A 24,145-nucleotide genomic window follows, 5' to 3' on the forward strand; every position below is an offset into this window, starting at 1 on the left:
GAGTTTTCAATCGGACCCTGTCCAAACTCCTGTTCAAAATGCTCACCCAGAAACAAATTCTATCTGGCGTCCAGCATCTAGATTGGTTCGCAGCGGTAGACCTGAAAGACACGTACTTCCACGTCTCGACTCGCCCTCGACATTGACCCTTTCTATGGTTCGTTCGACGGCCAGGTGTATCAGTACAAAGTCCTCCCCTTCGGCCTGTCTCTGTCCCCTCGCGTCTTCACGAAAGTCGCAGAGGCAGCTCTTGCCCCGCTCCGAGAAGCCGGCATACGCATACTCAATTACCTCGATGACGGGCTCATCCTGACCCCCTCGTGAGAGTTACTATGCGCGCACAGAGACCAGGTGCTCAGGCACCTCAGCCGTTTGGGGCTTCAGATCAACTGGGAAAAGAGCAAGCTCACCCCAGTTCAGAGCATCTCTTTTCTCGGTTTGGAGTTAGACTCAGAGGCTGGAGAGGAGGCTGTCCACCTCCACCCTCAAGGTGTATGTCGCCGCCATCGCGGCTCACCACGACACGATAGATGGCAAATCTCTTGGTAAGCACGACTTAATTGTCAGGTTCCTCAAAGGTACCCGGAGGCTAACTCCCTCCCGGCCTAACCTATTCCCCTCCTGGGATCTCTCGATCGTCCTCACGGGCCTCCAGAGACCCCCCTTCGAGCCGCTAGATTCAGCTGGACTCAGGACCAAAGAGACTGCCCTGCTGATCGCGCTCGCCTCCATCAAGAGGGTCGGGGACCTGCAAGCGTTCTCTGTTAGCAACACTTGCCTGGAGTTCGGTCCGGCAGACACATACATGATCCTAAGACCGCGACCGGGCTATGTGCCCAAAGTTCCTACCACACCCTTCAGAGATCAGGTAGTGAACCTGCAAGCGCTGCCCCGGGAGGAGGCAGACCCAGCCCTTTCGTTGCTGTGTCCAGTACGTGCTTTGCGTATCTATCTGGACGGCATGCAGAGCACTAGACACTCTGAGCAGCTCTTTGTCTGCTTCGGGGGACACCGGAAAGGGAACGCTGTCTCCAAACAGAGGCTTGCCTTCTGGGTTGTCGACGCCATTTCATTGGCTTATCACACCCAGGCCGTGCCACCCCCCTTGCGGGTCATAGCTCACTCAACCAGGAGTGTTGCGTCCTCATGGGCACTGGCCATGGGCACCTCCCTAGCAGACATCTGCAGAGCAGCAGGGTGGGCAACACCTAACATTTTCTCGAGATTTTACAATCTCCGAGTTGAGTCAGTATCGAACTTGGTAACACGCTGACGATCTGGACGGGTGAATCGCTTGCACCTAGCACCCTTTCCCTCAGCCGAGGTAAAATAGTGCGCCTCCGTTCCCAGGAGATCCCATCTTCGGGTTGCTGGTTGACTCCTCCCTAGCCCTTTTGGGTCCGCAGTTCAGCGGAGGAACTCGCCGACCCAAGCCACTACAGGTACCCAATCTACCCTGTACTGGAATAGGTGCTCCACAGGTAAGGCCTCCTGTTCGGACTCCCCCTGTGTGTAATTCCTTAGGCAGTTACAGCTGCCTCGGTCACCGTGCCATACACTTCCCCCCTCTACGAGGCTGGATCTACCACCGCACCAACTTTTCCACATAGGTCCTAACAGGCCATGTGATGTATTTGCCACTCTTTGCCTCCCCTGCAGGATAGGTGTGGCCTCCGCAGGGTCTTCTCCCCCTGAAAGAAGGGCTAAGACCCCCTTCCCTCAATGCGTGTAAAGGCCCCGGCCGTAATTGCTCTATGCGAGAAACATAGAGAGAAAAGAGGCCCAGCCAGGCTGGCCCATTCCCAGGTTGGCGCCCATCATCTTGTTCCCCCCTCCAGGGTAACCAGAAGGACTCTGATGGCTTGAATGGGGCATTGTGGAAGGGTACGTGCAGTCTGATACAGCTGGTCACCTTTGCACGTAAGAATACCTGCTCGCTCCTGTATCAGCAGTTCACATACACGAGCCACTGTTGTGGCCGGACCATTTCCGGCTCCTCAAAAAAATCCTGAATGAACTCCCGTATTTGCTGCGCTTAAATACCCGTATGTCCGGGGGCGGGATATGCAAATACCGGCTGCCAACTTCTCATTGGCCTTTTTTCATAGATCAGAGGTGTATATCGGCGCTCAAGAGAGACCCCTAGTGTCGCTTCTCTGACACAACGTCTCGTTCCCTCCATCGGGGATCGGAGGTTACATACGTAACCTAGACGACTTCACATAGACAATGTAAAATCGGTCAGTTTCTCTTATCGCTGTTTAAAGCAAGTCTTACAACATTTGAGACCTCATGCACATTAAAGGAATATTCCGCGTTCAATACAAGATAAGCTAAATCGACAGCATTTTTTGCATAATATTGATTAACACAAAAAGTATTTTGACTCATCCCTCCTTTTCTATAAAAAAGTAAAAATCTGGGTAACAGTGAGGCACTTACAATGGAAGTGAATGGGGGCCATTTTTATATGTTAAAATACTCAGTTTCAAAGGTAGTAAAGACATAAACGCTGTGCAGGCTAACGTGATTTCAGTGTGTTAAATTCACTGAATCTTTTCTGTGTAAAGTAATAGCCAATTTTACATCTTCGTTGCCATGACGATGTTATGTCAACAAACCCTCAAATGACTGTAAAAATGACGATTTAAACAACTTTCAGCTCAAATAATACCTGAGTTTTAGCATAAGAATTAGTGTAAGTGCTTTTATGTAACTTTAAGCTTCACATTTTTGCATTATAAACCCTCCAAGAATTTGCCCCATTCACTTCCATTGTAAGTGCCACACTGTAACTTTTTTAAAGAAAAGGAGGGATGCGTCTAAATTAATTGTTGTGGTAATCATCATTATGCCATAAATGCTGTTGATTGAGCTTAACTTGAACTGAACCCAGAACATTCCTTTAAGTATATATTAAACAAATGTATTTGTGCACTTTTCTGTGTGCAAACATTATTTTACCCTTTAAAAAAGTTAATTAATAAAGTACATTTGTGATTCAAGGGTAAACAAAGTGGACAATTCCGATTGTTGAAGTGGATTTACATAAACATTGACACTTTTTTGAGATATGTATCCGATTTATTTCCACATATGACAGTGGTCCAGATCAGAAATGAAAATGTATGATTTCATCTGATATTTACTGTTCACACTGTAATCTAAAAACTGATGCAAACGTGTTTTTGTTTGTTTGTTTTTGCCTTTTTCCACCTTTGAATGACAGCAAAAGTAGATGTAAAGTGCTTCTATGAAGACTGTGAGCAGTTAGTCATGAACTGTCCACACGCAGCGGTGCTGAAACAAAGATACACACAGTAATAGTCTTGCAAGCAGCACATCCATCTACAATTAAACATCTTAAAGGTTTAATTATGTTGTTCACTGCATAAGCAAACATTAGTTTAGCTTGTCAAAACCTCAAAATTATTATAATATGCATTTATACACAAGAATTCTTCTGGTAACGGTGGACTGCAGAAAACAGTGTGCAGCTGTGAAATATTAATAATGCAAATCTTTGTCAGTGCAGTAACAATGAAGCGCTACAGCTTCAAAAGCTGACTGTCAACACCCATGATCTTTGAATTAGGATCAATTAATGCAGGATTATTGTGCCAGAACATTTTTCACCTGAAAAAATATTTGCATATTCTGTAGTTCATGGGTCTCTGCAACTGTTGGAACAGAATTACACAACTGATCCACGGACACTAAAACTGATCTGAAACTGAAACGTGCAATAAATTATACAGAACAGCACAATCATTTAGAATGCTTTTCTAATACAGTACCACTGAAGGTGTTGGATGAACTGAAGGAGTGCATGAAGCACTGCTTGTGCAGGAACAGTTATCTGTGCCCCATTGTTCGGTTCAGCCTGTGTATGTGGTCCATAAGGCAATGCTGGATGTGGGAAGAACTTGCCTCATTGTGAACTCGACACCATACCACCATACAAGAGATAAAATCACTGCCGGTACTGTGACATGAATTGCACACTTGGCGAACTGCAATAAGGTAAAGAAACCTGTGCTGTCGCAATGTTGTGCAGTATATAACTATCTGAAAAAACTTTCCGGGCTGTACAGGAGCATTCAACCACAGCCAAGCACATTTGACGCTAAGAGTATGTCGTTTGTACGCTCAATTACTGAGTGCGTACAGGCAGAACCAACACCCAGCTAGATTCAAAGAATAATGACTTAATGGTTGATCTGTTCCTCACAGAATGATCACATAGGAAAACATTTTGTTTGCTAAAATTTGTCTAATTAACAAGTCGATTTTCCGAACTCTGGAATTTTCCCATTGGGTGAAGCTGGAACTATAGTGGTGCACAATCTGCACTTGCGTAACAGCATTGACACCAAAACTGTGTCCATTCACTTCTTTCAATGGATGTCACATGTGAATGGCACCACGTGCCTGATTTTTTTGGAAGTAATTCGATTAATAAACTCTTAACCTAAAACCCTAAACCTAAAAGTAACTAGACCAAAACAGCTTTATTTCACTTACTTCAGTGCAAATGTAGTATCTAACAAAAGACTTATTACAGCAATTATTTTGATGTCAAAGGCACAGCACATAGGATTTTTGGCGGCATGAACATTCGCTGCACAGACTGATCTTGCTGTGAATTTGGTGACAGTAGTTCGAAAGTTTTGCTGCTGAAATCAGCCTACGTTCACTGAAATTCGAATCACTGCCCCCAGTGGCCAAAATTGGAAGTGTTGTGCACGTGTGAGCTCCGGTTTCAGGGTAAAATGACCACAGAATGCCGCCAAAATCAAGTTGTCTTTTCAGTTGTAAATGATGAAACGGCGTAAACAGGAATGCATATATATATATATATATATATATATATATATATATATATATATATATATATATATATATATTTATATATACATATTTTTTAACTTTACCCAAACCCAACCCTAAACGTAACTATAAGTGGTGTAAAAATGTCATTTTAAAGTGAAAATGCAACTTCTGAATCACGTTCATCATTGTTTATGTGAATGAGATAACTTTCTGGTTTGTACAGCCCAAAATACATGTCTTGGATGTTGCTTGCGCAACATGCTATCAGTTGCGCTAAAGAGACATGTGTTCCTACTTGAATTGATGCAAAGTATCTGATGGGTGATAGCACTTGTCTGTAACTTGCCAGAATGGGGTTGATTTCAGAGTACATGAACTTTCAGAAGCAACATGCAGATTTCCGGTGTGATCATGCTGCGCCACATAGCTATCTTATGACTTCAGAAGACTTGGAATATAGCACAAAGGTCTATGTAAAGTTATATTTTTGTAATACTTTTTAAAGCTTGACTGTCACAGTTATTATCAACTTTGTATGGAAAAGGGCAGCTCTAAAATGTCTCATTTTGTGTTCCATGCGAGAAAGAAAGTCATACGGGTTTGGAATAGGGACTTCAGTGGTTAAATCCATATCTTCTGAATCTATATGAAAGGTGAGGTGTAAATATACTCTTTCACTTCCACATTCAGCCACCTACTGTTTGAGGTTTTGTCAGTAGAGATTGATAGTAAAAAATGACTTTTATCTGTGTCTCACCCACATCTACCGTATTTCATCAGAAGATATGGATTTAACTACTGGAGACTTATGGATTACTTTTATGCATCCTTGTGTCATTTTTGGACCTTCTGAGGTCTGGTCACCATTCACTTGCGTTCTAAAAATCTTAATTTGTGTTCTGCAGAAGAAAGAAAGTCATACACATCAGGGATGGATTGAGGGTGAGTAAATGATGAGAGAATTTTCATTTTTGGGTGAAGTATCCCTTTAACTAAACCATTACATAATGCAAAGCAACTGTTTTTGTACTCATGGCAGATTCAGTTCACAATAAATAATCTTACTTTTTGGTTTGCATCCATCAAGTTCCAAATAAGAAGAGAAACCAAGATTAAATTAATGAGATGAATTTCTAAAGTCCATCAACTTGGCATTACTACATGGTTATATAATATATTAAACACTTTTAAGTTTAATTTCCAGCAAAAATCACTATTTTGTGCTATTTACCATGACATAACATACCCTGTGAAATAAGATTTGGGTCATATGTCCTACCCCTAGTTTGGAACGACATATGGGTAATTAAATGGTAACATCATTTTGGGGAAAGCTGTTACTTTGTGCATGAATACAGCCTGACGACTGTGTTTGAACATGTTAGTGTACATTTATCTTGCTCTAATTATTCAATCCTAGCATAAAATTACCACAAAGTGAAAATAACAAAATGCAGTTGCACACAGTAAAAACAACACTAGAGTTGAAAAAATGCGATGTTGTGCAACGCAATAGATAGAAGTGCAGACATATTTCATTCATTCCTGTTTCTCATAAAAACAAAATCTCATTAAAACAAAAACTGCAGCCACTGGAGGCCAGTTAGTGGGTATAACAACCAGTAGCATTACATTTTAATTACATTTAAAAAAAACTCACACAACAGCATTTGAACCAGTAGTTTTGTGTGAATGCCTTTGCTTTGATCAAAATTTCCTGTGATCTCTTTGTCTGAAATATCTGATCCTAAAAGCTGTTTCACAGATTTTGCTTGGATATTTATAATCAGAACACTAGTCTTGGATATTGCTTGGAAATGGCACATGTGAGCTCCAGTTTCTGGGTGAAATGTCCACAGAGTGGCGCTAAAAGAGACTTGTACTTGTAGCTGTTAAAGATTTTTTATTAACTCGACTCCTTAACCTAAACCCCAACCTTAAACCAAACCATAGGTAGCGTACAAATGTCGTTCTACAATGAAAATGCAACCTTCGAATCATGCTCAACGTCGTTTATGTGACGTGATTACTTCCTGGTTTCCACCAGACCAGAACCTGTGTCTAAGAGGTTGCTCACTGAACTATTATTTAAAAGTAACAACTGCATCTTTTTGCATGTGCAACATGAGCCATGGTACTTGATAGCTGTGCGGTATGTGCAAAACCTTTCTCCCCTGGCCTCAAGAGGCGCATTTATGACTGTTGCTTGAGGCTGTAGCTTTTAGCCTCCTTGTTAGCGCTCACATCTCCCACGCCGGCTGATGCCGGTTCGAATCCTGCTCGGAGCATCTTGAGCAGGACCGGTTACACATGACTGCCTTTATTCTTCATTAATTCATATCATAATCACAGGTGAGATTGAAACAACAGAGTTTCTATTCAACAAAACATTTCTTAACTGTTTGCTGTCATAGATGGAATACATTTCACAAATCCAGATGCCAATGCTAAAAAGCCATTCAGTAGAAGAGGACGTCCACTACGAGAGCTCATTTACTGCAGATAGATTCTAAAACTTCACCTGGTCACCATATCTCATACCTGGTCTCATATTTTCATTTACAGACCTGTGAGTCTTCGCACAATGATGTCAGACACACAGTCAAATGCTGGAAGCAACAGATCCACCACAAGGGATTCAGGGTTTGACAACATAGCAAGACTGCATTAATTAAAAGTAAGAAGGCATCAGGAGAAAACGAACCAGCATACAAGGCAATTAGACCCTGAGAAAAACCAAGAGAGTGTTCAAAGGTACGTACTGTGCTTCTGAGGCTGCGTGCTGATGTTCTCCATGCTCAGTTCAGTGCACATGTGTGTGAAAGAATGAGTGAATGAGAAAGATCCTTTTCACTCGTGTGTGCTGTGCAGCTCATGCCAAGAGTGGCAGTATAGAATCAAGGGGGAAGGGGTTATGATGTTACGCGAGAGAGAGAGAGTGAGAGAAAGAGAGTGAGAGAAAGAGAGAGAGGGATAGAGAGAGAGAGTGTGAGAGAGAGAGGGAGAGAGAGAGAGTGAGAGAAAGAGAGAGAGGGATAGAGAGAGAGAGAGTGAGAGAGAGAGAGAGAGAGAGAGAGAGAGAGAGAGAGAAAAGAGGGAAAGATTATAAAATCTGTATTATAATAATATGTCAGGTCATTTTTATTTATATAGCGCTTTTCACAATACACATTGTTTCAAAGCTCCTTTACAGAAAATTATGCTGTAATATCTGTATTGTCTTTAAGTCCTCATTGTACAGTTTAAATGAATAACAAGATTAAAAATCATTCCTAAAAACTTTATATATTCAGGCCCCCAGTGAGCGAGCCAAAGGCAAATTATCGTTGGGTATTGATACAGATTTCCCTAATTGATTCAATTCTTATTCACAAGCTATCATTTGTTGTTGCATGTTTATTGTTTACATGTGTAATTTGTACTGTATACAAGCGAAATTCAACTTAGAGGCCCCACACTTCCTCCACCCCAGATCCAGGCCCACCTAAGAATGACCCCACAATACAGGCCTAGGCTTAAACAAATTTAAATATCATAACTTAAAATTGTAATATATTATCTACACAAAATGCAAAAAATCTAACAATAAATTACCAATAAATTACTATAAATAACAATAAATGACCATACACAACGGAAATAGAACTTTCAACATACAACTACTAGAACAGCTGGTGTGCATTATTGCTCAACGGAATATCTCCCTTCCCACTCGGGCCACAAGGGGGCCCCCTATAACAGTCTAATTGAGCCATAACAGTTGCCTGAGGTTTACTTGTACTTGCAGATTCAATGTTTATTCAATGACAAATTGACTGCTTGGATCTTGTCTTTGAACACATATTACATGGAACGAGTCAAACTGAACTTTTACTCTCATGGAATACCTGATCTAAATTGGTCAGTTGCGCCATTCAGGGCTAGACTCGTAATCTGGCATACTAAGCATTATCCTGGTAGGCCGACGCACTTTGGGTCCGAGCAGGGGTGGACTGGCCATCTGGAGAACCGAGCGGGCCGGCGATAAGCTTAAATGAGCCGCTGCGTAATGCAGAACGGACCACAAAACGGAGCCACGATATGCAGAGAAGTACAGCGAACAACCCCCCTCCCCGCTCAACAAGTTTTGGGCCAGTTGCCATTAAAAATCCCGGGCCGATTTCTCTTCCCAGTCCAGCCCTGGCGCCATTGAATAGTGAAATGTTTCTTAATAATGACTGTTGTCCATTGCAACACTGTATAACTGACTGCTCATCTGGGAAACATGATTCCTACATAGCTGTGCTCATGCTTTGTGTTTCAGCGGTCTCTACAAGTAAACTAATTTAATCATTTCAACTCTAATCAACATGTCTGTGTATTTATTCACTTTGTAAGTAGATGTGTAATAAGCAGGATAATGTTAGCAGGTCATTCTTGCAAAATAAAGCACTTCAGGTTAAAAAACCTGAATTCACAATGGTTTATATTGATGTACATTATTACCTCTTACCAGTACCATAACCATTACCGTATACCATTACCACAATATAACCTTACTCTTACAGTGATATACTGTGGGTTTCATACCACCCATCACTCGTTTAGAACAATATGGTGGTGAGTACACTATTTTCATTTTTGGGTGAACTATGCCTTTAATAGAGGATGGGATATGAGAAAAAGAGAGAGAGAGAGAGAGAGAGAGAGAAGAGGTGAGCGAAGAGAAAGAAAACGTGAGAGTTATGAGATTGAAGGGAAAATGATATAATCAGAAGGATATATTGAAATAGATAAGGGGGAGGGAATGTGATATGATCTAACATAATCAGAGAGGAAATTCAATTAAATATCCCAGTAAGTCCTGTAGTCCTAGAAAATTCATCATCCATCTTCAATAAATTTGCAAGATCACATTTTATTCTCTTTGCTCTTGAATGCCCTCATTATTGAAAATAAAGGTTCTTCAATGGTTCTTTGCAGGACCATAAAGTTAAAGTTCACCAAAAAATGAAAATTCTGTCATCATTTCCAAACCTGTATTACTTTCTTTCTTATGCTGAACACAAAAGCAGATGTTTTAATGATTTACTTTTTTAGGGATTTAGAGGCAAGTTTTAGGGCTTTTATTTGAAATAAAACGAACAGGAACAAACACAGCAACTCATAAGCAAACAAAGGAAGAGGGCACACTATATAGAGAGGAAAGCACATGAGGTGCAGGTGATACTAATTAACAAAACAAGGACTAAACAAGGGAGAGTGCTGAGGGAACAAGAAGGATTGGGGAAGAAAATGGCAAGACAAACACAAAGACATGTGCTACAAAACAGACACGAGTGCACATGCCGATGAAAAATCAAACACAGCCATGTGCACTCACACTAATTGAACCCGAATCCATTCGCTCACAAAGACGAGACATGGAGCATGAGTGTCCAGATCCCGACACAGAAACCGAACTAGGCTGAAGACTCAGAACCCAGGCACCATGCTCCAAGCATGAAAACACAAAACACAGAACATGGATGTCACGATACTGTCACCATACTTTAAACATGACAAAAGTGACAGGATCCTGACAATCTTGTCCATCTTTTCAATAGAATGGCAGTCTATGGTGTCTTGCTTTAAAAAGTGAACCTGAAATCAAAAATGACCCTTTTAATACACTTTCCTAGTCTTACTGTGTATGATGCATGTATTTCCAATGGAAAAAATGGTTTGTCTTTGTAATCTTTGATCAAACTGAAATAAGTATGACATCAAGACTCAACAAAGGCAGTACGGCACCTCAGGTATTTAGGTTTTCTTGAAAATGTTGATATTTTTCCTGACATCTTTATTAGGATGAAAAAGTTGAATTGCAACAGTGAAGGTGAAATAAAAATTCAGCTCATCTCTTCCCAGCTCCTCACAAAGATCTCTTGTCAGACCATGTTGCTCAAGAAAGAGTAAAACTGCACAAGTCTCATTTCCATTGCGACAGCAGAATAAAGAGACCTTGGGGCACAATCGCGCAAGCTAATACAGCAGTGAACCTGGAAACAGGGCAAGAATTTGAAATGTATTCTCTGTTTCAAAGCCTAGTGAGCTGCCCTGCTGTCTACTGCCTACATTTCAAGCCATCATCTGAACTGAAATGGAACTTTATAATTGACTGATTTGGAACATGCAACAACTCAATGCTACACAAACAGCAAAGGAGACTCAACTCACAATTGTTTCCAATGGGGATTGATGTTAGCATGTTGCTAAGCTAATAAATACCGTACAGTAAGCATAAAATACAAAGCACATGAAAATATTGGGTAATTTTTGAATTAGATTAAACTATTTTATATTAACCCTTGTGAATTCAAAATACATTTATTATAGTAATTTATCTTGTTTTGTCCACCATCTTGGAACTTCTTATGATGCATTATGGCGTTGTTTTCACCACAAAATATACAGTAGGCCTACATGTGATGCTTCCTTAAATTTTTTTGGGGCCTTATAAATTAAATATTTCTTAATTCTAATCACACACAAATGCGCTAAAGAAACCATGCACACTTATTAGGCTCACTGGCTAATGCTGGTAGTCTTAAAGAGACAATAACGGTTTAGCACGTGTTCTACATAATGTAAATACTTGTAAATAGTACAAATTATCCAAGTAAACAATAAATATTTAACAAAAATATAAATGCAACATAATATATGCAATTTCAAGACATTTATTGATTTGAAAATTGTTAAAAAGCTAATATGTGACCAATATGATGAACAACAAATGAAAAATGTCATTTTTCAAATTGTACCTAGAAGGCATATCTAAAAGATTAGAAGGTCCCTTTAGAATTAAGAGCATTAGCTGAGGGGTCGCCACAGCACACCATCCGTGATATGCATATTTGACTTGGCACAGTTTTTATGTCGGTTGCCCATCCTGATGCAACTCCCAGTAGCTGGGGGACTGTCACTCACACCTACGGGCAATTTAGAGTTTCCAATTCACTTAATCTGCATGTTTTTAGACATGTGGGGGAAACCGGAGAACCGGGAGGAAACCCATGCGAACACGGTGAGAACATGCAAACTCCAAACAGAAAGGCCCAGTTGAGCCGGGACCTTAAGGAAAATGGACAGTGTAACAGGAATAAAATCTACATAAATCGTTATTGAATCGGAATCGAACCGAGGACTTGTGAATCGTAATTACGGTGGCCCAGAGGTGCACAACACAAAGAAATTTACAAAGCAAACAAAAGTTCATAACACAACAAAATTTTGCTGCAACACTACGAAATTAAGCTACAACACAAATAAATAGGCAGATGATATTTAAAACCTGGTGCAAATAGTGTCAGATACTAATTTCACCCTACTAACATTCAGTAGATGGGAATCATTGCAGTATGTTTATTGTGTTTATTTAGAGTCCCACAGACACACTACATTAACCTCTACCCCAAAGCCTAACCTTAATCTTACCTTAGAAAAAATAACCTTTGTTTTAATACAGTAACCATGGTTTCACTGTGGTATTTTTTTGTAAATTTACAGTAACCAGTAACCACAGAATTTACCATGGTTACTATATTACCATTATATGCATGTACTAACACCCAGGTTATCAGAGTTAAGCTGTTTCTGCCTAAATAAATGGTTACCAAAATATTAGTTATACAGTGATGCAGTGTACACACAAGCAATGCTGAGCCGCGGGAATGAGTGTGATCGACAGACCACGCCTCCGGATCAAACCCTTCTCTGCACTCCTCCACTTTCACCGTGACCTGTGATAAAATCAACATTAATATAAATGTTTATCTATTATTATAAGTAGTATGAAAGGAAATATTAAGAGTGGAAACAGGAAATCCAATGGGAAATAGAGTGGGACAAAAGAAGGATTCAACAGCGGTCGCTTGGGCTACAGTACACAATCACACACGTCATTACGCCCCACGTCACTGCAGCAACATCTACTGACTAGTTTTTTGTATATTCCTGTGGTTTACCAGACTATTGGGGTGCAAATAGCTGCTCTGTGTGGCAGATGCTATTTACACCAGGGTGCAAATAGACACTCAGAATAAATTAAGCTACAACACAAAGATTAAGAAAGGACTCATCTTGACAAAGCAAGCCAATTTTTATTTTTTATTTTGCCTCCATACCATAGAGAGTTAATTACAATACTCAGCTTCACAATCCACAAAATTATTTTGTTAAATTAAAATCATGACATAATCAAACCATAAATTTACTTAATTCACGTTGGGAATGTCTTAACGTGTCCTCTCCTCGTCATGGAAGCATGTAATACCAATAAAGTTTTCCAAATGTAAACATTATTCACCAGGTCGACGTTGCCCCTTGTGGCCGGGAGCATTTCTTTTGTGTTGTTGATGAATTTATTTGTGTTGTAGCTTAATTTCTCTTTGCTGTGGATTAATTTATTTGCATTGTGGCTTAATTTCTTTGTGTTGTGGTTTAATTGTTTTTTATGTTGTGGCTTAATTAATTTTTGCTGTGGATGAATTTATTTGTATTGTGGCTTAATTTCTTTGTGTTGTGGGTTAATTTACTTTTGCTGCTGATTAATTTCTTTGTGATGTGGCTTAATTTATTTGTGTTGTGGCTTAATTTCATTGTGTTGGGCTTAATTTATTTTTGCTGCAGATTAATTTCGTTGTGTTGTGGCTTAATTTATTTGTGTTGTGGCATAATTTCATTGTGTTGTGGCTTAATTTCTTTGTGTTGGGCTTAATTTATTTTTGCTGCAGATTAATTTCGTTGTGTTGTGGCTTAATTTATTTGTGTTGTGGCATAATTTCATTGTGTTGTGGCTTAATTTCTTTATGTTGGGGCTTAATTTATTTTTGCTGCAGATTAATTTATTTGTGTTGTGGCTTAATGTATTTGTGTTGTGGCTTAATTTCATTGTGTCATAGCTTAATTTATTTGTGTTGTGGCTTAATTTCATTGTGTTGTGGCTTAATTTCTTTTTGCTGCAGATTAATTTATTTGTGTTGTGGCATAATTTCATTGTGTTGTGGCTTAATTTCTTTGTGTTGTGGCTTAATTTATTTTTGCTGCAGATTAATTGATTTGTGTTGTGGCTTAATTTATTTGTGTTGTGGCTTAATTTATTTTTGCTGCAGATTAATTTATTTGTGTTGTGTATTAATTTCATTGTGTTGTGGCTTAATTTATTTGTGTTGGGGCTTAATTTATTTTTGCTGCAGATTAATTTATTTGTGTTGTGGCTTAATTTCGTTGTGTTGTGGCTTAATTTATTTGTGTTGTGGCTTAATTTATTTGTGTTGTGGCTTAATTTATTTTTGCTGCAGATTAATTGATTTGTGTTGTGGCTTAATTTATTTGTGTTGGGGCTTAATTTATTTTTGCTGCAGATTAATTTATTTGTGTTGTGGCTTAATTTATTTGTGTTGTGGCATAATTTATTTGTGTTGTGGCTTAATTTCTTTGTGTTGGGGCTTAATTTATTTTTGCTGCAGATTAATTTCTTTGTGTTGTGGCTTAATTTCTTTGTGTTGTGGCTTAATTTCTTTGTGTTGTGGCTTAATTTCATTGTGTTGTGGCTTAATTTATTTGTGTTGTGGCTGAATTTATCTAGGTGGCTTAGTTTCTTTGTATTTTGGTTTAATTTCTTTGTGTTGTGAACTTTTGTTTGCTTTGTAAATGTTGATGTGTTCTGCACCTCTGGGCCACAGTACATAATTGATTTGAATCTGAAAAATTGTAAATGTTGTTGGCTATGTAAGGCAAATGCTAAAATGTACTGCCTTGCAAGTCATGCGCCATAGTAAAAGTGTTTAAATGTCATTAAATAGCATTGTATGAGGAACACAACGAAAAGTAAGTGTTTATGAAAATATAATCTGCCGATGTACTTGTGATTTGTGTGAAAGTGAATAGAAGTCATTGTTGTAGCGCTTCTAGTGTTTATTTCACCAGGAAACTGCTGCGACAGGTTTTACGAGGCACGTAAAAATTATTTAGCAAAAATGTAGTTATAGTAATGTGATTCTATGAGACCATGTTGGTATTTTCTACCTTTTGGATCAGTCTTCACGTCAGGAAGCTCCCTAGGTTTCTTTTACGTTTTTTTTTTTATACTTTTAAATACAGATTACAGAATTAAATATAAGTGTACTGTATTTAATAATTGACATCTCTCATTTTATCCATAATAATTTTAACCGGCCAAAGCAAGGTCATGTTTGGAGCTTTTTGGAACAGCCCTCACATTGGGAGTGTGGCTTCGATGATTTACAGTGCTGTCTAGATAGGCAGCTCACTTGGGTTTGGCAGACAGCTACTGTAGTGTCCTCAAAAGCTTGTGAGGCAAGTAAAAACAGCTCCCTCTGGGAGAATATCACAGTGACATGGTGAACGTTTTAAAGACCTGAAGAAGAAAGTTGGAACAGCAGGAATATTTTAGCACAAACAAAGGAAATAAGAAAGCTAAATTATATTCACTTCTGTTTTATTAGTTTTGAAGTCCCTAGGTAGCTGTGTTCTGCATCAAAGCAGAAAGCATCCCTCTTCTCCATGTGTCAATCCTTCAGGGCTGCTTTAGAATTGCAGAATATAAGTTTGCCTCCACAGAACATCCCTGTGCCTGGAGTTTCTCCACTGACATCTCTGGGGATGGGCAGGAAAACTGCTCTCAATACATGTCATTACGTTCTCACCCCATTGTGTTCCTGCTAGCAGTCAGTACCTTTGTGTTTTATCTTAACGCATTTAAGAATTCAGTGGAAAGCAAGGTCAGTGCCCTCACGCAAGCAATTACATAGAAAAAACTCATGCAACTGCAGAGCCCTCCTGAAAATCCCCCCTGAATTTTTTATTAAGTAGTCATGGTCTATTTTCCCTGGTCCCTCATAGCCACCATTCATTCAGTATTCATGTATTCATACAGATTTGCCTTGATCTCGATCATGTCAGCAGACAGCAGGAATCATGTATTTATCTTTCATATTTAATGAGCGTGGATGAATTTAGATGGACAAGATTTTGGGTCAAAGCTGCTGTATTGCATTTGATTTGATAGGTGAAATATCGTTTACTAAGAAAATACAAGGAGAAAAATAATTGGATCATCAAAGTATTTTATTATTCATGTTATCAAATTATTAATGGGGTTTGCTAAGGCAATGATTGCTATTAATTACTCATGCTTGGGGTTAGGGATTTTTCAAAATCCTAAGTATTAAACATTGTTGTGTAACTCATCCTGCAGCGTTTGTGCTACAGACATGAATGATACCTCAAATTGTGTGGCTTGTTGAGGAGCTCTGTGCTATTATTTTTCTAAACAATTAGACTAAATTTTTTTGCCTGGTTGATGAAAAAAAATCCCATAGACTTACACTGAAGGAAGGGAAGTCATATCTAAAGAAAACTATATCATAAACTATATTTAAATCCAAGGATTCTTTGTGAAAAAAATAAAAGCTGATGGAAACGCACAATATCGCTAAAATGTGTGGCTTAATGAGTTTTTGCTGTGGATGAATTTCTTTGTGTTGTGGCTTAATTTATTTTTGATGTGGATGAATTTATTTGTATTGTGGCTTAATTTCTTTGTGTTGTGGATTCATTTATTTTTGCTGCAGATTAATTTCTTTGTATTGTTGTTTAATTTAAACTCATGCAACTGCAGAGCCAATTACCCCCCCTGAATTTTTAATTAAGTAGCCATGATCTATTTTCCCTGGTCCCTCATAGCCATCATTGCCTTGATCTCGATCATGTCGGCAGACAGCAGGAATCATGTATTTATCTTTCATATTTAATGAGCGTGGATGAATTTAGATGGACAAGATTTTTTTTTATTGTACGTGATTATAGATTGATCTTTTACGGCATAGAGCCGATCTGCAAATGTGACACTTCAGGAGTGCCAACACAAATATCTTTTGCACATTGAACAAATGAATCGCCACTGTTTGCGATTAATTTAATCGCAGTATCCATCCGTTTATTTATTAAAGTTCCTTTTCCACACCATTCAAAATAATAGTCAAGGAATTAGCCCACAGTACAAAAAACATAATTTCTGTGAACAAAGATGTTTTAAATTAAAAATAAATACACAATACTTGGTGAAATCTTCAGCGTGCTTTTTTTCAATTATTTTTTGGAACACTTACAGCCCAATTCTATTACATTTTTGTTAAATTAAAACATTTATTAAATAAAATAAATGACCAAATGCAAAAGGCATTAAATAAAAAAAATATATTACCAAATGAAAAAAGCATTCAATTAAAATGTTTTATTACCAAACGGAAATTAAAAAAATACAAAATACATATAGACCTATATATGCCTTTTCTCAAACTAAAATTAGCTTTACCCTGTCCTGTATATGAATAAAGTCGGCTGAATGACGTTCTCAGAATGTTCTAGACTTTTTTCAAGACTATAAACTATCAGAACTTTTTTCCAATGCTGAGTTCACTTTCAGAAAATGAGCTTTTGAACATTTTAAAACCCTATTTACCTCAGATCGCATTTACTGCTTCTTCAGAAAATATAAATGTGCATTTTGAAGCTAAAATTAAATTTAGATGATAATCAAGTTCAGTTGGTCATTAAAAGTTGCTGGAGAAATATGCGGGACATAATGCAGTTGTGATGGCGATGCGTTAGACTAGATTATTGTTCAAAATATTGAATATCAGGAACGTATCAATATCAGGGTTTACAAATGACATTTTCTTTAATAGCTGTGCACACCGCATATACACAGATTGATGGTCCTTATACTGAGACAGAAAGTTTCCCCAATACTTGGTGCAGGTTGCCAGCTTGAACAGGAACATGACAATCCGCTTTCGGGTCGGAACCGGTGCCAACCTGCGATAGGTGCAACATCAGGACCAATATTACAGTCCTATCAGAAGGCCAACTGTTCCCTTTTGATTGCAATTCCTCCTCTTCTGATTGCTTTTATTTGTGAAATTAAAATAACAGTAAAAAAATTAGGGACATCTGGGCGGCGAATTATCGATAAACACACATTTCTGAATGGAAATGCTTCGTGGCAGATTTCCTTTGCACATAAGTTTTGTTTTTTATCGATAAAAGGCCATTTGAATGGAAACAGGCAGAAGGCGGAAAATGTCGCAATTTTATTTTTCACATTTTCACTTTGTTGATAACAAAATAGCGTGAACGGTGGATGGAAACTAGGCTATTGATGTTGGGACGGACTCTAGTTGACAAACCTAGTTGAAGATAGCATGGTGGTGTAAATGCTTAACATCTAAAAGGCCATTTCCATCAAATTTATTTGTACATGTATTTGTAAAGGAGTTCAATGGAAAGGAGGAGGCAATATAGAACCGGCTTAGCAATATAAATAATATTTTAATGAATAACTTAAACCAAAAGACAAACACACACATGACGGACATGTCCGTAAACTATCTCTCTCTCGTCGCACCACCGTCTGCCATCGGCCTTTATCCCTCTCGGAGGCTTAATTAGCCTGATAAGGGATTGGGTGTGTATAATCACAACGCGGCCCCGCCCTCTGCCCTGCCACAGTATTATAAAATGTAATGATATTAGATGCTTATCACAAAATATGTGATTGCAGTTTTAGTGTATACAAAAGCAAAAACAATTTGTAAGAAAATAATGGAGGAAGCTAATACAAGACACAGAAATGATGTATCTTCCAACATAAAAAACTATTCTAAAATGGACGGTTTAGTTTCTTCACTCAATAAATTTGATTTTCCCTCTAAATCAGTGCATAAATTGTGGAACAAACCAGCAAATCTTCTGATCCAGTGGCGTGTCCAGACTGTTTTTTGATAAGGGTGGCCCGTGTGGGGCACAGACTTAATTAATGGCGGCATGAAGCGTAACTCAACGTCAGTGTTGGGTAAGTTACTCTAAAAAAGTAGAGAAAGAGTACATCTTCTACAGTGTAATTAGATTACTGTACTAATTACTCTGTCTGAAAAGTAATTGCATTACTTATTACTAATTACTTTCTAAAACCCTTATCAACCTCGACCAGATGAAAAATACAACGATTGACATGAAACTGTTCTATTAATTCTTTCAAATAAATCATATAAATTCAAATTAATTATTCATGAATGAGCCAAAGAATTTAAGGGGGCAGCATTAATTTAGAAAACATATATTTTAATATTAGACGTTAAATTTTGATTTCAAATTTACTCTTGTTTTATATAGAATTGTTCTTTAGTATTTAATGCAATTACATCAGAAGTAACTGTAATTAAATTAAGAGTAATCCCTTACTTTACTGTTCAATGAATACATAATGTATTTAGAGTAATTAATTACTTAGTAATGCAATACACCCAACACTGATAGCAATAATAAGATAATGTACTAGGGTTGCACAGTACACCGGTGCTATGGTAGTATCGCGATACTAAAGCTTAGAAATGCTGATGGTTCGAATTTGCCTCTTATATGGTATTGTTTATTTTTCAATGTGTGGTTACTAATATGGATTTAAATAAAACTTTTTACAGTGTGGAGCTTTTTATAAAACCCAATTCATGTAACGAGATTTGGAATTATTTGGAATTATTGTTTTGCCCAAACACGGGTTAGTGTCACTTCACTGAACTTAAATGCTTTATCTTCAGATTTACAATTTCTCTGAAAAATAGGTCATTACATTCTTTTATTTTTTTCAATAACAAATGCATGGTGGCGGTACCTTTGCACTTATGATTAGATTGTATGATCATGTCCCTGAGGCGTGTGAACAAACCGGTGTGTGTGTGTGTAATTTGCACTGCAGTTTAACTGGAGAAAGGACCTAAAATGGTTGTAATAATGAAACTGTTGCTGCCAACATTCAAATAATCACAGAAATATGGAATAAAAGTTTAAACCCGTTGCCAATTGAATGCTGTTTTGATGCGGCAAACTTCTCCCAGTTCATCCATCTGTTATTTTCCCCACTTCCGGAGCAACAAGTGGAATGGCTAGAACCACTAATAGCTGGAATCACTATGTGATTAAATGTGTTGATAACTGTGTGATGAATAAACACTCTATTATGTGGTATCGTGATATTACTTGACATCCTGATTCTTTTGCCGGTCTAGTATCGTAAGATATGATTATGCTATCGTGACAACCCTAATGTACATTTTCAGGAATTTCAAGAGTCAGATGTTATTTAGTTAGATCATTTATTGTTATTAAATGTTTAAGCTGCTATATGTAATTTCTGCGACACTAGCACCACCAAACTCAATTGCAAAAATACATTTTGTTTTCAAATCAGCTTTCTGAGTATTCCGTCCGACTGCCGGTGGTCAAACAAAGAGATAGTCCCGTCACCAACTCACCCCATTGGTTGAGTCACATAGTTGGGGCAGGTGGGTCCCTCAAAATAAACTGAGCACAGAAAGACAGTGCAGTTGCAGTTTTTAAGAAAATTAATGGCTTTCCAATAGCTGTCTCTGCATATTAATCTGGGATAGGAGAAAGTATTTTAACACAGAAAAAGTAACATACTTCCGCTTTAATACTGAAAACAGAGAAGACTCCAAATTTTCTGTACATATGATTTATGTACGCAGTGTCTCTTAAAACTGCATAATGTTATGGACACTGCTGATACGGTTACTGTCTCTTTAAGAACAGCGCATGACGTGACATTGAACACATGGTGGGCTTTGTGCAGCATTAGCATTGTTGCCTGATGCAGTTACAGTTCAACTAATAATAATAATAATAAAAAAAAAATAACTGTGTTAAAATATCCTTTTCCATTAAGGTTTTATTTATCAACCTCTGCATTGTCTGTAAAATCGTGCACAAGGTCCCAGCATGGCTAGTGTAGCCGGATGCTGGTCCACTCCAGTGCAGCTAATTGTATCTGCACACAATGCCTTCTTCTCTTATTCCATTTACTAAGACCTTACAAAGCCACAAAAGCCAACAGACACCATTGTGGCGGCACAACGCATGTATGCTTGACTGGAAAAAAAAAGTCAGACTTCAGTTGATCTCAATGTACAATAAGGTGCAACCTAATGTGTGAGCTATTGAGCTGGGCTGGATCAGGCCTGATTGCAACTTAAGGATCATGTTTATCTGAGCTCATTAAGAGTTCCATTAAGGCAGTTAGCACAGATAGAACTCCTGGCAAACCTCAACAGATTATTAATCATTTTCTTAAGCACAATGTTTGGGCAGTATTGCTGGCGAGAAGAATATTATTTTGCAGACGGCCAGGCTTGTATGCTTTTAAATGGCACATTTTGTACAGTATGATGTGGACTCAAATGCAAACAATCATTTTCTTATTCAGTATGTGTTACTTATTATTCAGTGAAAATTCTAAAAACTTTAAAACAAGATAATTGTACTGAGGAGCAAAATTGCATAAAATATTAAGACTTGTTTTCAGACAGTATCACTTAAATTTTTAAACTACACCACCACCACTCATTTAAGATAGTAATGCGCATGTCCTGTCCTGAAGCATTTCTGGTAGCTTCATTTTTATAACCCAGAACAGTCCAAATAAAATGACTATTGTGTACTTTTAGAGTCTAAAATAAAACAGAACAAACAAGATATGTGCAAAAACATCATGGTTACTGTTGTAACCTCCATTACCCGAGGGAAGGAACGAGACGTTGTGTCGAATGAAGTGACACAAGGGGTCTTCCTGGGATGCCAAACATATTTCTGAACCTGAGAAAAGGCCAATGTCAAGTTGGCAGACAGAATTTGCATGCCCCGCTCTGGACATACGGGTATAAAGGGAAGCGGGGCGGCGAGTACCAGTCAGGATTTTGCACTGAGGAGCCGAAAATAAAGTACGGCCATTTACAGTGATAGATCTATTGCTGTGGCAGGAGGGACACAACATCTCATTCCTTCCCTCGGGGAAGGGAGGTTACAATAGTTACCATGACGTTCCCCTTCTGTCACTCACTCGATGTTGTGTCGAATGAAGTGACACAAGGGGTCCCATCTAAAATGGCACGCACTGACCGTGTTACGTGAACTGTCGAGACAGGTGCAAGCAGGCCACTGCTTGCTAGAGGCAACACACCCAAACACCCCCAAAGAGATGCCACATAAAAACCTTAGGTTCCCCGCACCCCTGAGGCATGCATGGGAGCAAGCCCGGCAGCCGCAGCCTTTTCTCTCACTATGTCTCTCACATTGGACGTGAAGCGGCTGGGGATATCTTAACGCTATGAAACGCATCAGGGAAGGCAGTCTTTCCTGGCCCTATTCTTTCAGGGGGAAAAGACCCTGCGGAGGCCACATCCTGCCCAGTCTGTGGGGGAGGTAACATGTGGCAAATACACCACGAGGTTTGTGAAGCCGTACGTGGGAATGGCGCAGTGGTAGGTCCTGCCTAATGAGGGGGGACTTTACAGCACAGCGACCGGGGCAGCAGGGCTGCCCAAGGGAAACGCGGGTCTGACGACAGGGGGACCGTACCACGGGAAATACATCACGGGAGTTTGTCTGAGAAGGGAATTAAGCCCATGGAGCCCGACCCCAGTAGAGAGTACCTGTGACTAGTAGTGGGTCTGGCAACGAATTGCTATGCTGAATTTTCTGGCCAGAAGGCTAGGGAGGAGACCATCCAGAGAGCGACGCTTAGTGGCTAACCTGGGATAGAAGGTGCACCGTATCAACTTGGTGAAGGGCGCTATGTGCAAGCAGAACACCAGGTCTGTTGTGCCGCATTACCGAGTTCTACTGGCTCGGACCTGACAAAACACGGAACGAGACTGACTCAACACTGATATTGTAAAATCTGGAAAAGGAATTGGGTGTTGCCCAGCCGCTGCTCTGCAGATGTCTGCTAAGGAGGTGCCATGGGCCAGTGCCCACGAGGATGCCACACTTCTCGTAGAGTGTGCTCGAACCCATAAGGGGGAAGGCACGGCCTGATAAGCTAAGGAATAGCATCAACGACCCAGTGAGCTAACCTCTGTTTGGAGACGGCGTTCCCTTTCCGCCATCCGCCGAAGCAGACAAAGAGCTGCTCAGAACATCTAGAGCTCTGCGTGTGGTACAAATAGATACCAGATAGGCAAAACACATACCAGACACAGAAACGAGAAGGCTGGGTCTGCCTCCTCCCGAGGCAGCTTGCTTGCAGGTTCACAACTTGGTCCCTGAAGGGGGTCATAGGAACCTTGGGCACGTAGCCCATAGCCTCAGGATAATGTGAGAATGTGCCGGACCGAACTCTAGGCAGGTGTCGCTGACAGAGAATGCTTGCAGGTCCCCAACCCTCTTGATGGAGGCTAACGCGATCAGGAGGGCTGTCTTCAGGGAGAGGGCCATGAGCTCAACTGAATCAAGCAGCTCGAAGGGGGGTCTCTGAAGGCCCAAGAGGACCACAGAGAAATCCCTAGAGGGGAACAGGCTAGGCCGGGGAGGGTTCAGTCTCTGGGTGCCTTTCAGGAACCTGATAAGGTGCCTTCAAGTCGTGCTTACCTAGAGACTTGCCATCTATTGCATCGTGGTGGGATGCGATAGCAGCTACATACACCTTCAAGGTGGAGGGGGACATGAGTCGCAGTGACCTGAGTCGCGGAATCCAAAGGAGGAGATGGCGGGCGAGTTGTGACATATGACGAGAGCGCACACCGCCTTGGCAATTTATGTACGCTACCATTGCGGTGCTGTCTGAACGGATCAAGACGTGCTTGTCCCAGATTAGTGGGAGAAACCTCTGTAGGGCAAGAGATACAGCCAACATCTCTAGGCAGTTGATGTGCCAATGCTGCCGGGGTCCTGTCCAGAGGCCAGTGGCAGTGTGCCCATTGCACACGGCGCCCCAACCCTGTCGAGAGGCTTCTGTGGTGACCACGACACATCTGAACACCTGCTGCAAGGGGACTCCAGTCTGCAGAAAGCAGAGATCTGTCCTAGGGTTGAATGTCTGACGGCAAGAAGGGGTGATTGTCACACGGTATTTGCCGTGGCGCCATGCCCATCTCGGGACTCAAGTCTGTAGCCGGTGCTGAAGCGGTCTCATATGCATAAACCCTAGTGGCGCGGCCGCAGCTGCCATATGCCCCAGGAGCCTCTGGAATTATTTTAGAGGAACCGCGGTGCTGGGCTCGAAGAGAGCTAGGCACCTGAGCACTGACTAACCGCTCGTTGGTGAGACGCGCTGTCATTGAGACTGAGTCGAGAAAAGAGATGCTCTGAACCGGGACGAGCTTGCTCTTTTCCCAGTTGACCTGAAGCCCTAGACAGCTGAGGTGCCTGAGCACCTGGTCCCTGTGACCGCTCAGTAACTCTTGAGAATGAG

The 24,145-nt window shown here is 40.0% G+C and overlaps 1 protein-coding gene across 2 annotated transcripts in view; it reads right to left on the reverse strand.

Moving 5' to 3' along the window:
* Positions 1-7,735, reverse strand: part of plch2a (phospholipase C, eta 2a) — a 240,627-nt gene extending 232,892 nt beyond the window's left edge. For both annotated transcript variants that reach the window (XM_052108449.1, XM_052108447.1), the window contains exon 1: positions 7,596-7,735. In XM_052108449.1, coding sequence (XP_051964409.1) covers positions 7,596-7,647 — 52 coding nt within the window. In that variant the 5' untranslated portion in view covers positions 7,648-7,735. The remainder of the gene's footprint in view (positions 1-7,595) is intronic.
* Positions 7,736-24,145: the final 16,410 nt, after the last annotated feature.

Source organism: Xyrauchen texanus, chromosome 37 (assembly GCF_025860055.1).
Source record: "Xyrauchen texanus isolate HMW12.3.18 chromosome 37, RBS_HiC_50CHRs, whole genome shotgun sequence".
Taxonomy (NCBI): domain Eukaryota; kingdom Metazoa; phylum Chordata; class Actinopteri; order Cypriniformes; family Catostomidae; genus Xyrauchen; species Xyrauchen texanus.